The sequence below is a fragment of the Mytilus galloprovincialis genome, chromosome 4, assembly GCF_965363235.1.
Source record: "Mytilus galloprovincialis chromosome 4, xbMytGall1.hap1.1, whole genome shotgun sequence".
NCBI classification, from domain to species: Eukaryota; Metazoa; Mollusca; class Bivalvia; order Mytilida; family Mytilidae; genus Mytilus; species Mytilus galloprovincialis.
In genome coordinates, this window is record NC_134841.1 from 74,285,955 (window position 1) to 74,299,568 (window position 13,614).

At 30.0% G+C, this 13,614-nt stretch overlaps 1 protein-coding gene across 1 annotated transcript; it reads left to right on the forward strand.

Annotated features, from left to right (window-relative positions):
* Positions 1-976: 976 nt before the first annotated feature.
* LOC143072930 (matrilin-1-like) lies at positions 977-13,556 on the forward strand. Its single transcript, XM_076248100.1, has 5 exons — positions 977-1,164; positions 7,083-7,104; positions 8,377-8,970; positions 9,552-9,584; positions 11,197-13,556. The coding sequence occupies exons 1-5, from the start codon at positions 1,132-1,134 to the stop codon at positions 11,724-11,726; spliced, it is 1,212 nt and encodes a 403-aa protein (XP_076104215.1). The 5' UTR covers positions 977-1,131; the 3' UTR covers positions 11,727-13,556.
* Positions 13,557-13,614: the final 58 nt, after the last annotated feature.

Below are 13,614 nucleotides of genomic sequence, written 5' to 3' on the forward strand. Positions count from 1 at the left end.
AAATAATGGTATGTTGAAATACCCAAGACATATGTTTATGACACAGAAATGTTTTTACTGCAACAAAATGTAGGATTAATTACCTACAACTGTCAAATTCAAGGGAATATTTTTTTAGACCTACTTTCACATTCAACCGGATGTGACGTACCATGATTTGATGGTATTACACCTGTATGATTAATAGCACCTTAACGGTATGAAAACCAACAAAATACAAGGGTAATAATCTGATCTTAAATAAATTACAAATGTGTGAAGAATTTTTAATCTCTAAATTGACCCCTTGTATAAAAAAAAGATGGGAATATATTTAAAAAAAACAGACTATCATGATTCAAATCCAAACAAAGCAAACATATTATCATAGAAAGAAGGACAACACTGGTAGGATCCTGACTTTGGATGACACGTGCACATGTGTAAGGCTTGTAGCATTTTAATCTCCATCAGTGCACATTGGTATAAGAAAGGGTAAATTAGAATAAAAAGACCGTACAATATAAATTTATACTGCAAAGGCATTTAACTACTAGTATATGTACCGTATTTAAAACACCAAAAACACGGGTACAAGTAGAAAATTATAAATGTTCTTAATCAAAGACTTCTTATCTATACTGTAAGCATGATCTTGAGCTGAAAGTCAATCATGATTTTTTTTTTTGTAATATAGGCGGTTGTACATTGGGGAAGTTTTATTTAGCATTGTTATTAGCACTGCTAAAACACGATGTTGCGCAATGCTTAAAGTTTATTAGTACAAAAATATAAAGGCATAAACAGATAGCCTAGTTTTGATACAACTATAAATAAGTGAAAGTAGGCGGAATTATATCTTACAAATTTCCTTTTTGATGACTTTTTTCGTGGTTTTCCAGTTTCTTTGCCGCGAAAGTGAAAAAATCGTTATTTTATATGAGGTCATATTTTATTGATTTTCTTAGGTCTTAGGTAAATTTATGATAAGAGACTAAAAACAGTTTTATCTAACCATGTATCATACTTGTTTGGAAATAAGTTTGTCTTATTAGGTTTTTAGGTCGACCTTGACTTTCTATGTCGAAGATGTGATTTTCGGAAGAAGAGCTAGCAGAAATAGATACTTTGAGGTTCAATGACGACTTGATCATGTTTCACTTCCGTATTATTATATTTTATATGGTAAGATAAACTAATAATCATGTATTTCAATATGCATTTATAATTTCTATACTACACAGGTATGTTTTCGTACCTGTACTGAATAATATAATAAACATTAAACAACACATAAATGGGGACAAAAAGTGAATAAATTTTTGTAAATAGAGTATTGAAAAGGAAAGTATTCAACATAAAAGGCTGATTAAAAAACCTTTCTTCTGGATAGCAAATCGATAATCAGAAGATGCAGAGGTTTTGCCACTTCAAACAAAAATAAATAAACATTTACGACATTTGGACTCCTGTTGACAAGTATACATGTATGTGTAGTCATACCATGTATCCTTATTTCTATAACGGGCTTGTTAAAAGATGTTATAACTGTTAGTTATTACAGTTACATATTACACACTAAGTATGGGCTTGTTAAAAGATGTTACAACTGTTAGTTATTACAGCCACATATTACACACTAAGTATGGGCTTGTTAAAAGATGTTATAACTGCTAGTTATTACAGCCACATATTACACACTAAGTATGGGCTTGTTAAAAGATGTTATAACTGTTAGTTATTACAGCCACATATTACACACTAAGTATGGGCTTGTTAAAAGATGTTATAACTGTTAGTTATTACAGCTACATATTACACACTAAGTATGGGCTTGTTAAAAGATGTTATAACTGCTAGTTATTACAGCCACATATTACACACTAAGTATGGGCTTGTTAAAAGATGTTATAACTGTTAGTTATTACAGCCACATATTACACACTAAGTATGGGCTTGTTAAAAGATGTTATAATTGTTAGTTATTACAGTTACATATTACACACTAAGTATGGGCTTGTTAAAAGATGTTATAACTGTTAGTTATTACAGCCACATATTACACACTAAGTATGGGCTTGTTAAAAGATGTTATAACTGTTAGTTATTACAGCCACATATTACACACTAAGTATGGGCTTGTTAAAAGATGTTATAATTGTTAGTTATTACAGTTACATATTACACACTAAGTATGGGCTTGTTAAAAGATGTTACAACTGTTAGTTATTACAGCCACATATTACACACTAAGTATGGGCTTGTTAAAAGATGTTATAACTGTTATTTATTACAGCTACATACTACACACTAAGTATGGGCTTGTTAAAAGATGTTATAACTGTTAGTTATTACAGCCACATATTACACACTAAGTATGGGCTTGTTAAAAGATGTTATAACTGTTAGTTATTACAGCCACATATTACACACTAAGTATGGGCTTGTTAAAAGATGTTATAACTGTTAGTTATTACAGCCACATATTACACACTAAGTATGGGCTTGTTAAAAGATGTTATAACTGTTAGTTATTACAGCCACATATTACACACTAAGTATGGGCTTGTTAAAAGATGTTATAACTGTTAGTTATTACAGCTACATATTACACACTAAGTATGGGCTTGTTAAAAGATGTTATAACTGCTAGTTATTACAGCCACATATTACACACTAAGTATGGGCTTGTTAAAAGATGTTATAACTGTTAGTTATTACAGCCACATATTACACACTAAGTATGGGCTTGTTAAAAGATGTTATAATTGTTAGTTATTACAGTTACATATTACACACTAAGTATGGGCTTGTTAAAAGATGTTATAACTGTTAGTTATTACAGCCACATATTACACACTAAGTATGGGCTTGTTAAAAGATGTTATAACTGTTAGTTATTACAGCCACATATTACACACTAAGTATGGGCTTGTTAAAAGATGTTATAATTGTTAGTTATTACAGTTACATATTACACACTAAGTATGGGCTTGTTAAAAGATGTTACAACTGTTAGTTATTACAGCCACATATTACACACTAAGTATGGGCTTGTTAAAAGATGTTATAACTGTTATTTATTACAGCTACATACTACACACTAAGTATGGGCTTGTTAAAAGATGTTATAACTGTTAGTTATTACAGCCACATATTACACACTAAGTATGGGCTTGTTAAAAGATGTTATAACTGTTAGTTATTACAGCCACATATTACACACTAAGTATGGGCTTGTTAAAAGATGTTATAACTGTTAGTTATTACAGCCACATATTACACACTAAGTATGGGCTTGTTAAAAGATGTTATAACTGTTAGTTATTACAGCCACATATTACACACTAAGTATGGGCTTGTTAAAAGATGTTATAACTGTTAGTTATTACAGCTACATATTACACACTAAGTATGGGCTTGTTAAAAGATGTTATAACTGCTAGTTATTACAGCCACATATTACACACTAAGTATGGGCTTGTTAAAAGATGTTATAACTGTTAGTTATTACAGCCACATATTACACACTAAGTATGGGCTTGTTAAAAGATGTTATAATTGTTAGTTATTACAGTTACATATTACACACTAAGTATGGGCTTGTTAAAAGATGTTATAACTGTTAGTTATTACAGCCACATATTACACACTAAGTATGGGCTTGTTAAAAGATGTTATAACTGTTAGTTATTACAGCCACATATTACACACTAAGTATGGGCTTGTTAAAAGATGTTATAATTGTTAGTTATTACAGTTACATATTACACACTAAGTATGGGCTTGTTAAAAGATGTTACAACTGTTAGTTATTACAGCCACATATTACACACTAAGTATGGGCTTGTTAAAAGATGTTATAACTGTTATTTATTACAGCTACATACTACACACTAAGTATGGGCTTGTTAAAAGATGTTATAACTGTTAGTTATTACAGCCACATATTACACACTAAGTATGGGCTTGTTAAAAGATGTTATAACTGTTAGTTATTACAGCCACATATTACACACTAAGTATGGGCTTGTTAAAAGATGTTATAACTGTTAGTTATTACAGCCACATATTACACACTAAGTATGGGCTTGTTAAAAGATGTTATAACTGTTAGTTATTACAGCCACATATTACACACTAAGTATGGGCTTGTTAAAAGATGTTATAACTGTTAGTTATTACAGCTACATATTACACACTAAATATGATTTTCGCGGTTTTAATTCTTATTTTTTCCTTTACGGGTTATGGTTACTAGTAATTGACAGGTTGGGGACAACCCACCAAATGGGGAACTATTCTCCAAATGACTAATCATTTGATAATGTTAAAAACAAAAATCTTTTTTACTTAAAATGGCACAAAGTTAATATTGAAAATAGCACAATTTCTTCCGAAGAACTTTATTTTTATCATGGGTTTTAAACGTATTGAAAAGTGCCAAAGTTTTCAAAAACTAGTAACTTCCAATTAACTCAAGATCGGGCTATTCATCTTTTGAAAAATGACTGCATTTTCATGAATATGTGCCATTGTTAAGTAAAAAGACTCAAAATTTTTTTTTAAAGAACTACCAAATGATTACCCTATGAGGGATTGCTTCTCATTTGACGAATAGTTCCCCATTTGGTTGGTTGTACCTAACCTGTTTAAGGGTCTGGTTAAAGATGGAACATAACTATTTACTTTCTGGGGACTAATTTGCTTTTTTGTGTACCCTACTTAGATCAATGTGTCTGAACACTGTGATTTGACAAAAAATACAGCATCTACTGAACATAATTCCCAAGTTGCTGGATGAATCATGTGTAGAAAACCCTGATATTAATACATTCGTGCGAAATGCTTTTTTGAGAAATTTTCAATGTTTTGTAATCACTACATGATAAACGACCTAAAAGTGCTAGTGGCCTTAGGTTTATCAAGATAACAAAACAAACAAACAGTAATCATACATATTCACATTTATTTCTGAATCTATAGTGAAAATACTACAGTTAACTATGTATGTAGGTTCTGAATCAGTGTTAGAACGTTGCGAACATTCTACAAAATGTTACCATTATCCCCTATGTGCCAGGAAATACTACACTTCCACCTAAAGTTATGTTACCAATTTGGCTAAGCCTAAGGAAGGTTTGGTTAAGAAGTTATGTTTATAACGTTTCTAAAGGTTGGACAACATTAAAGAACTAATATATCGTCGCTGTTATGCAAAAACCTCGTATCTCAATTTTTTGCGGAAATCTTTTTATCGATTATTTAAGATTAGATAGGTATGATCCACTGTATGCGAAAATATCTGATCTTCTAACCAATCATTTACTCGAATTCTGACACGAGACGAAAAAGTGTAGTCGGATCGGTGAGACATTTTGTTGTGCGAAAATATCGTATCTCAAAAGAAAACACATGGCACGGCAGATTATATTATAACAGGTACAGTTTTATCAATTTCAGGTTTTCAAAGCTAATATAGCTTAAAAATAATGAAAAGCTTTGAAAAAACAATATAGGTGCAGAAATATTTGCTCGTCTTGGTAATTGATTGGTTAGAAGATCAGATATTTTGGCATACAGTTGAACATACATATTTAATTCTAAATAATCGATTAAAAGATTTCAGTTTTTAATGCCTGGTGAAAAATTATCAAAACCTTAGATACGTGGTTTCTGCATAACAGCGACGATATGTAACATTCAAAACATTCAAAACAAAATAAATTTTTGCCTCCATTTGAGTTTCTCCTTTTCTGAAATAAATTTTGTTCATAAGACACTGTCAGAAATAGCTTATGAGAGATCAATCATTGTCAAACTCCGATTGATTTTTTTTTTTCTTTTTTTTTTCTTTTTGAACTGCGCTTGAAATATCGTCCAATTTAGCTTCAAATTTAAGGAAATTCATTTGGTTATTCGATACACATATCTTAACTTAGAAGAAAAAAAAATACAATAAAGTGTATTATAAAATATAAAAAAAATTCAGTGCAATTGTAGGTATTTTAAATTAACTGAGAAACATTTTAAATGTATTTGTTTTTTTCAGTTTATATGTATTATGTATATTTTTTTTTATCAGTTATTGCATTTTCATATATATCATACATTCCATTGTGCTGATGAGCATTATTTGCTGAGAGTATTTAAGAATTGAAGTGGCATTTTGCTGCTATTTTGTGATAAATCAGTTAGTAATGATAATTTGACAATTAATATATGAGACTGTTTTGCATAAATAGTAATTCTGTACTACTAAAACTACTGTTATCCAGAACTATGGAGTAGTTACCTAATTTTCTTTTAATTTCCAGTTTTGTTACACAATTACATCATCATTTTAAATACTGCTAGACATAAACTATTACCCTTGATATATTTCTAGTTGGAAAAGTATAAGATATATTGGAGAAAAGGTAAATAAAGTATATATCTAAATATATTTGTTTAATTTTCTGAAATAAGTTCTTATCAGCTCATAAACGTTAGAATTCGGTTTCGGATTTTCCAATAGTTTGACCTCCACAGTATTCCTGAACAGACTTTAATTGTCATAATGGGGTCTCGTGTTCAGTGGAATTTATTTTGCACATGATGTAGCCCCTTTTAAGAAGAAATTGATTTCTATGGAATCAGCAGTGAGAAAGGAAGCAAAGGCACTTCTTTCACTGGTAAAATAAAATGCTCGAATAAAATGTTCATTGTCGAGGTTTTGTTTGACCTTTTTATATAAGTTTTTAATTTGAAATATGAAGGCAGTTATGATTATCTTAAATATTAACTTCTTTAAGAAGCGTGTCCTTTGTTTAAAAAACAGATCCCGTATTCTTGTTGTTATTTTTCTGAGACACCAGATTTAAGCCCCGTGTTCATGTTGTGCTTTTTCGTGTAGTGTTTTTATCACATTTTTTTCTTTTTTTGTCATAGTTTTTAGTCAATTTTCCTTTCACTTACTTAGTAATATATTTATGTATTTCCCAGGTATCTTCTTTGTCCCAAGTTTGAATTTGCATGTATGTTTTTATTTGTTTATTTACTTGATTGCTTGTTTTTTTTTTTAGTTTAAGGTCATGTCCATGTATATATATATTTAATTTCAGATTGCCTCTCATTTTTATTTTGGTGAGTAATTAAATGTATGAATAAAAATCCATAACGAAGGAAATTTTAAGCACATTTTAGATTGAATTTTAGTTTAAAGAATAAGATTAATTCGAATCTTTCAGCAATCCATACTTTCTCAAGGTATCTAGTAACATTTTATGACGATATCATATCAGTAATCAAGCCTGTATTTTATCAATTACAAAAGGCAATATGATATTATCAGATTATTACATGGCATTTTTCATATCGCATGTATTATCAGCCCTAGGTTCAATATCAGCCCAAGAGCCGCATGGCTCGAGGGCTGATAATACATGCGATATGAAAAATGACATGTTATGATCTTTTTATCATATGCTTCAACAGTAGAGAAAAATAACAGATTCATATATTGATCCTTTTACGTGGTTCCCGAAGTTTAAAGAGTAAAAACATGAGTTCACGGCCGTCGGACCCAAAATTTGATAATTCAATCTGAAATCTTTCTATTATATGCCTCAACAGAGAGAGAGAAAGAAAAAAAACATATTAATATGGACGAATCAACAAAAAAATAAGTCAACAATATATATAATGATCATTGTTTGGAAAAGTCAACTTTTTAAAGAAACTTTCTAAATTATGTTTCAGAAAAACTTAAAAAATGCATTTATTAAATAATTTGTTTGGTTTGTTTTTTTTGTTTGTTTTTTTATTATTTTAAACAATATACTTTCCAGTATTCAAGAAATTATTTTGTACACTACTTTGTAATGTTTTTCACTGAAAACGTAACATTAAGGTGTATTTTCCGGAATTTGCCGAGTATTACCGGAATGCAATGTGATAACGTTACGGAAAGGCATGTGATAACAATCGAAGCATGTGATAGACTTTTCATATCAGCCCGCTAAGCACCAATTCGAAAAATATGGAATTTACGTCAATTTAATGCTATTATCATACGGTAAAATTTATATGTTATTTAGTCTAAGTATATGATAATATTTTAGTTTTAAATGAAAAATCCTAATTATTTTGTTTTGAATTCAAGTGAGTATATTGAAAAAAATATTTGAACTTCTAAATATTTTTGATTTGGTATACCGTTATTTCAACTTTTAATATGGATACTTGAAAGGTCTAACAAGATTTATTTTAAAATCTATTTTATAACTTGATATTATAATGAATAGTATATTTCTTATATATAGCGAATGCAATTAAATTCTTTTGACGAATATGTTGCTCCATGCATACAGAATTTCAGTGTGTGTTATAGCAAGGTATATTCATTTACATTTACAGTCCTGCCGTACAAAGATACAGATTATTGTAGAAGAAGGCCTATTGCTGATATAGTATTCGCACTCGATTCTTCAGCAAGCATTCATCGGGACCAATTCCGTCAACAATTGCAATTTGTTGAGCAAGTAGTTGATAAGTTTCCAATATCAGAAAATGAAGTGAGAGTCGGTCTTTTAACATTTAGCTATCACGTTTATCCAGCCTTCAATCTCAATACATATGTTGATAAAAAATCATTAAAACATGGCATCAAAAGAGTTGCCTATGTCGGGGAAGGAACCCATACTGCTGAAGCTATTGCATATGCACGTGATAAAATGTTTTCCGCACAAAATGGAGGAAGGAAGCTTGCACCAGATATTTTAATCTTGATAACGGACGGAATATCAGAAAATAAAACAGCAACAATTTATGAGTCAAAAATGTTAAAACAAAAAGGAGTCAAAACAATTGTGATTGGTGTAAGCAGTGGTGTAGACAGATTTGAACTGCAGGCTATAGCGAGTACACCATCGTCAAGATTTGTGTTCAGTGTTGACAACTTTCGAAGTTTGAAAACAATTATTGATGATTTAACGTATAAAACATGCAAAGGTCTGTAACTATGTATTTGTTTAAATCGAGAAAAAAGAAACTATAGCAAATATAGAATTGGTCTCCATAAAAAAAAAACAATTGCTTCTGATTCATCAACTAAATAAATATAAGTGACCCTTGGCAAAATGAGATATGTATGTTCATGTCTCTATTCAATTCTATTGGCTTTGAATGCTTTTGATGAAATCGAATATAAGAATATCGTTTCGGAGTTTCTAAATCAAGAAATAAATAAAAGAAATTCGATGATACCATATTCCCCTCAAAATAGTACACATTTGTTTTCGGTTGTAGATGTCTTCTAGTATTTGTATATGTATAATATCAGTTTTAAATGCAGAGAAACATAAACATTACATAGTTGACATATCTCTCTATTAGGCTTTGATTAATATAACTTGTATTAATTTAATGAACATAACAATATGAAAAAATAATGATTTGATTAACAGCGGTCACTTGAAATGAAAATTAATTTTAAGAAACATTTCAAATCTAATCAAAAGGCTTCCTTATAATCCACGGTAGCATATACCCCTCTACTGCTATTTATAGAAACTTATATTGTTACATTGTAGAATCAAAGAAAGCAGTTTCCAAAAAAGACCGAGGTGAGTCTTGTATATCGAATGCATTTGTTTTCTGAAATTAAAAAGCGTACATGACCGATAAAGTACTGCTGTTAAACTGCCGGTTATACCTTTTAGAATGCGTGTGTTTTGACATTTTTGGCATTCCAAATGTTGCATTTGAGCGTTCATGATGAATGCTATGCACTAAATGTGAAAAGATCATACACACAACAAACCACGAAAATAATGATTTTGATGCGCAACTGATATATAAAGGCAACAGTGGTAAACCGGTGTTCAATACATGAACCAGAACATACATTAAACTCAATAGCCAATATATCAGAATCGTCTTTTATATTTGCATTAAGGTAGATCATAAGTAAATCTTTTTTGAGACAGAATTTTCTTATACTTAGCCAGAATGAAGATTTTAATATGCTCTTTTCAAAAATATAATAAAAAGTAGGGGTCACCGTGCTATTTTTCAAGCTTTGAGTCGTTGAAAATTGCCTAAATTTGGTTACATTGTTAATGGAAAAACACAATTGTGTGCATAAAAAATAATCTATGAGATAGAATTTTGAAATAAATTGTGAAAAGATAGGTTTTGTAATATGTTTTAAGAAAATAAAAAGAAAAAATGGTGTCACCGAACTTGTTTTCTTGCTACAAGTAAAAAGAAAAAAATTCCCTATCTGTCCAGTATAAATTTTTTACTAAAAGAGTTATCTTCCCTTAAATGGCTCATTTGAAAAAAATGATTCAAAAAGCAAATTAAAATGATATTTGTTTAATTATTTTGAATTATACAATAAATTGCCAAGTTTTCTTTATATTATTAAACAGTCTAACCATCAAATTGCAAATCTGTCTCCAAATTTGCAGATTTAGGCAAATAACTAGACCGATTTTTTACTGTGATTGTTCAATCCAAGATGGCGGTATACCATGAATCTACCTTAAATCATTTTCGTCTTTCTTGTCGTATTGCTTTTTGCTCTGAGTAAAAACACATCTAAAACATAACAAATTTAATTTCTTTGATTTTGGGCTATTCTATACTAGTGTTACTAACAAATACACTCGATTAAACTTTTACTTTTATATCTCAGTGTACAATGAAAATCTACCCTTTTGAATTTATAGCCCATGTCACGAATAGTGTCAAAAAATGTGTTTGTGCTATTTGGTTTCTATTCACAAGTAATACTATGAATGACGAAGGTTAGGGGTATACGTCAATAGATAAGCAACCCAAACAAATAAAACACCAAAAGTCATAACGAGGTCGTCATTCGATCTTCAACAATAGGAAAGTGTTTACACGCTATGTCATGGTCTATATCTACAATCAATACATGCACCATATCCAATAATAAACCACTGACGCGCTCCAACTTATTTGTTAGTTAGAAAACAGATGATTCATCGCACTTGTTTGTAATTTCGAAGTAAGATGACTTAGCACACTTACTTGCTATTTTAAACTCGATTTAAAAGAAAGATGTTAAGCACACTCATTGTTATTCGGAAAAAGATATGTATTTTAAAAAGAAATTTGTTTTTAGCACAGTTATTTGTTATTTTAGGAGAAGGATGTTTGTTATTTAAGAGAAATTTCTTTATGCACACTTATTTGTTATTTCAGGAGAAAGGAAACAACTTTTTTCCCGTCTTACTTTTGTTTATGATCAGGTTACTACTGCCAACTTTGATACAGAGCTGCGAAAAAGTATAGTGCTGATGGCAAAAAATGTTGATGTTCACAAAACAAAGATGGTATTTTCTTTATTAAACCAACCTGATGTAACAACGCCCCAAAGAAGACACGTGTTCTTAAATAACCTGCAACCAGGCACAACTAAATCAAGTAGACTGCGAAAATTGCTAAAATCTTTATACAAAAGCCTGTTTGCTTTTCCGAGAGGTCAATCGCAAACAGTTGTAGTTTTTCTGTATGGAAAGCATCTTCAAAACACCAGGATTTTTGAGGAACTTAAGCGTGTCTCAAGTATGTCTGAATTATATGTAGTAAAACTGTCACGAACATTTTATTACAGAGAAAATGAGTTATGTCCCTTTAGTAGACATTGTGTTTATACAGTCGGCAAAAAGATGTCAATAAACGACATTCTTGGATCGATAAAACAACAAATTTGTTTGCAAGAAAGGTGCTAGATATTTCGTGGCTTTTTTGGCTTTTTTATTTACGAACATCACTTCCAAGCATTACGTTTTATACGTTTCCAGTCATTTTTTATTTGTCATTTCTCTATTTATGGTTTTCCATAGATCTATTGAATATTAAACAATTCTTGATACTAGGAAAGCTCCAATATAGACTAGAATTTTTATGGATTTTATCGTTTTCAGGAACAAAATATAATATTAATTTTCTACTTAAATTTGTATGTATCGATTTTAAATGCAAAATTATTTTTTCTGAAAAGCATTGTACTACATAGATTACAGAAATATTGGTCAGTAAAATAGCTAACAACGACATCCTACTCCTCTGAACAAAAACTAGCAGTTCAAATGACATGATTTTCGTTAAGTTAAAAAATAAACAGATTTTCAAATTTAAGATAGCACGAAAACAAACCGAATATAACCAATCGGTGCACAATTAACAAAGTTCATAAATTTACTGAACATGTTTTGTAGCTGTATTATTTTTGAATTTGAATTTGATGTAACGGTGCTGGTAATATAAAAAAGAAGATGTGGTATGGTAAACCTTTTTTGTTAGACCACATAAAGTATAGCATAATTAGATACAGTCATAAATCATTAAACTATATGTATCGAGATCAACATATTCGTATATAGCTTCCCATTAAATCAAATGAATAATGAAAGATAGATTCAATTAAAAAAATTATAAAAAGACCGAAATAGACAGAAAACTTTAACATAATTATATGTCTTTTTTAACATGCTTTGTTGAAAATAAAATGAATAACTATTTAATTAATTCTAAATAGATTGATAGAAAATTCAAACCGTCCTTCATAATTAATATGCTTTATATTCTCTACCTCTCTTTTAATTGAATCTAATCTAATAAATGTTTGTAGCGTAGAAAATGTAAAGATAGTTGATTTGTTAAAAGTTGATGACGTATTTACCAAGAACAACATCATTATGTATGAAATAAAAGGTGGAAAAGACCGTTGTTTGTAAAGAAAAGAAACTAAGATATAAAACTTTCTGTCATACTTCATATCTAAAATTTAATGTGACAAAGGCTAAAGAAAAAAACGGTCCTTTTAATCCAATAAAAAATTTGTAAAAGTTCATATCTCTCTCTCTCTCTCTATTTTCTATCTAACATGACTGTATTAATTACACTCCGAAATCAAAAAGTAATATATATATATTTTTTTATGCCCCATTAATGGGCATTATGTTATTGTCTGTTGGTCCGTTTGTCCGTCCGTTCGTTTGTTCGTCTGTTCGTCTGTCCGTTCGTCCCGCGTCAGGTTAAAGTTTTTGGTCGAGGTAGTTTTTGTTTAAGTTGAAGTTCAATCAACTTGAAACTTAGTACACGTTCCTTATGATATGATCTGTCTTATTTTAATGCCAAAATCAGAGATTCCCCCCATTTTCATGATCCATTGAACACAGAAAATGATAGTGCGGATGGGGCATCCGTGTACTATGAACACATTCTTGTTTCTAAATACTATAAATAAGAGAGAGTACATGGATCAACTTATTTTCTATAACAGCTAAAAGAAGCAATAGAGGTTGACATTATTGCTTTATTTCCAATCTCATCAAAGGTATCAGACTGTCATAGCTTTGAGAGTTGTTTGCATATCAGTAGTAATATACATGCATCTTCATCATCCTTTTTTCATTTAATTACCTTTATGTTTGAAATAATTGTATGTCAACGAAACCACGTATAATCAGTTTTTACTCATTAACTTTACTGTTTATGTATATAATTGTACAATGTCACTAGTTAATTCCTTGAATAAACTTGAAACAAATGAGTCACACGTGGATCTTTTTTTATTTTAGAGAAAACTACTTACAAGACAACAAATTCAATATT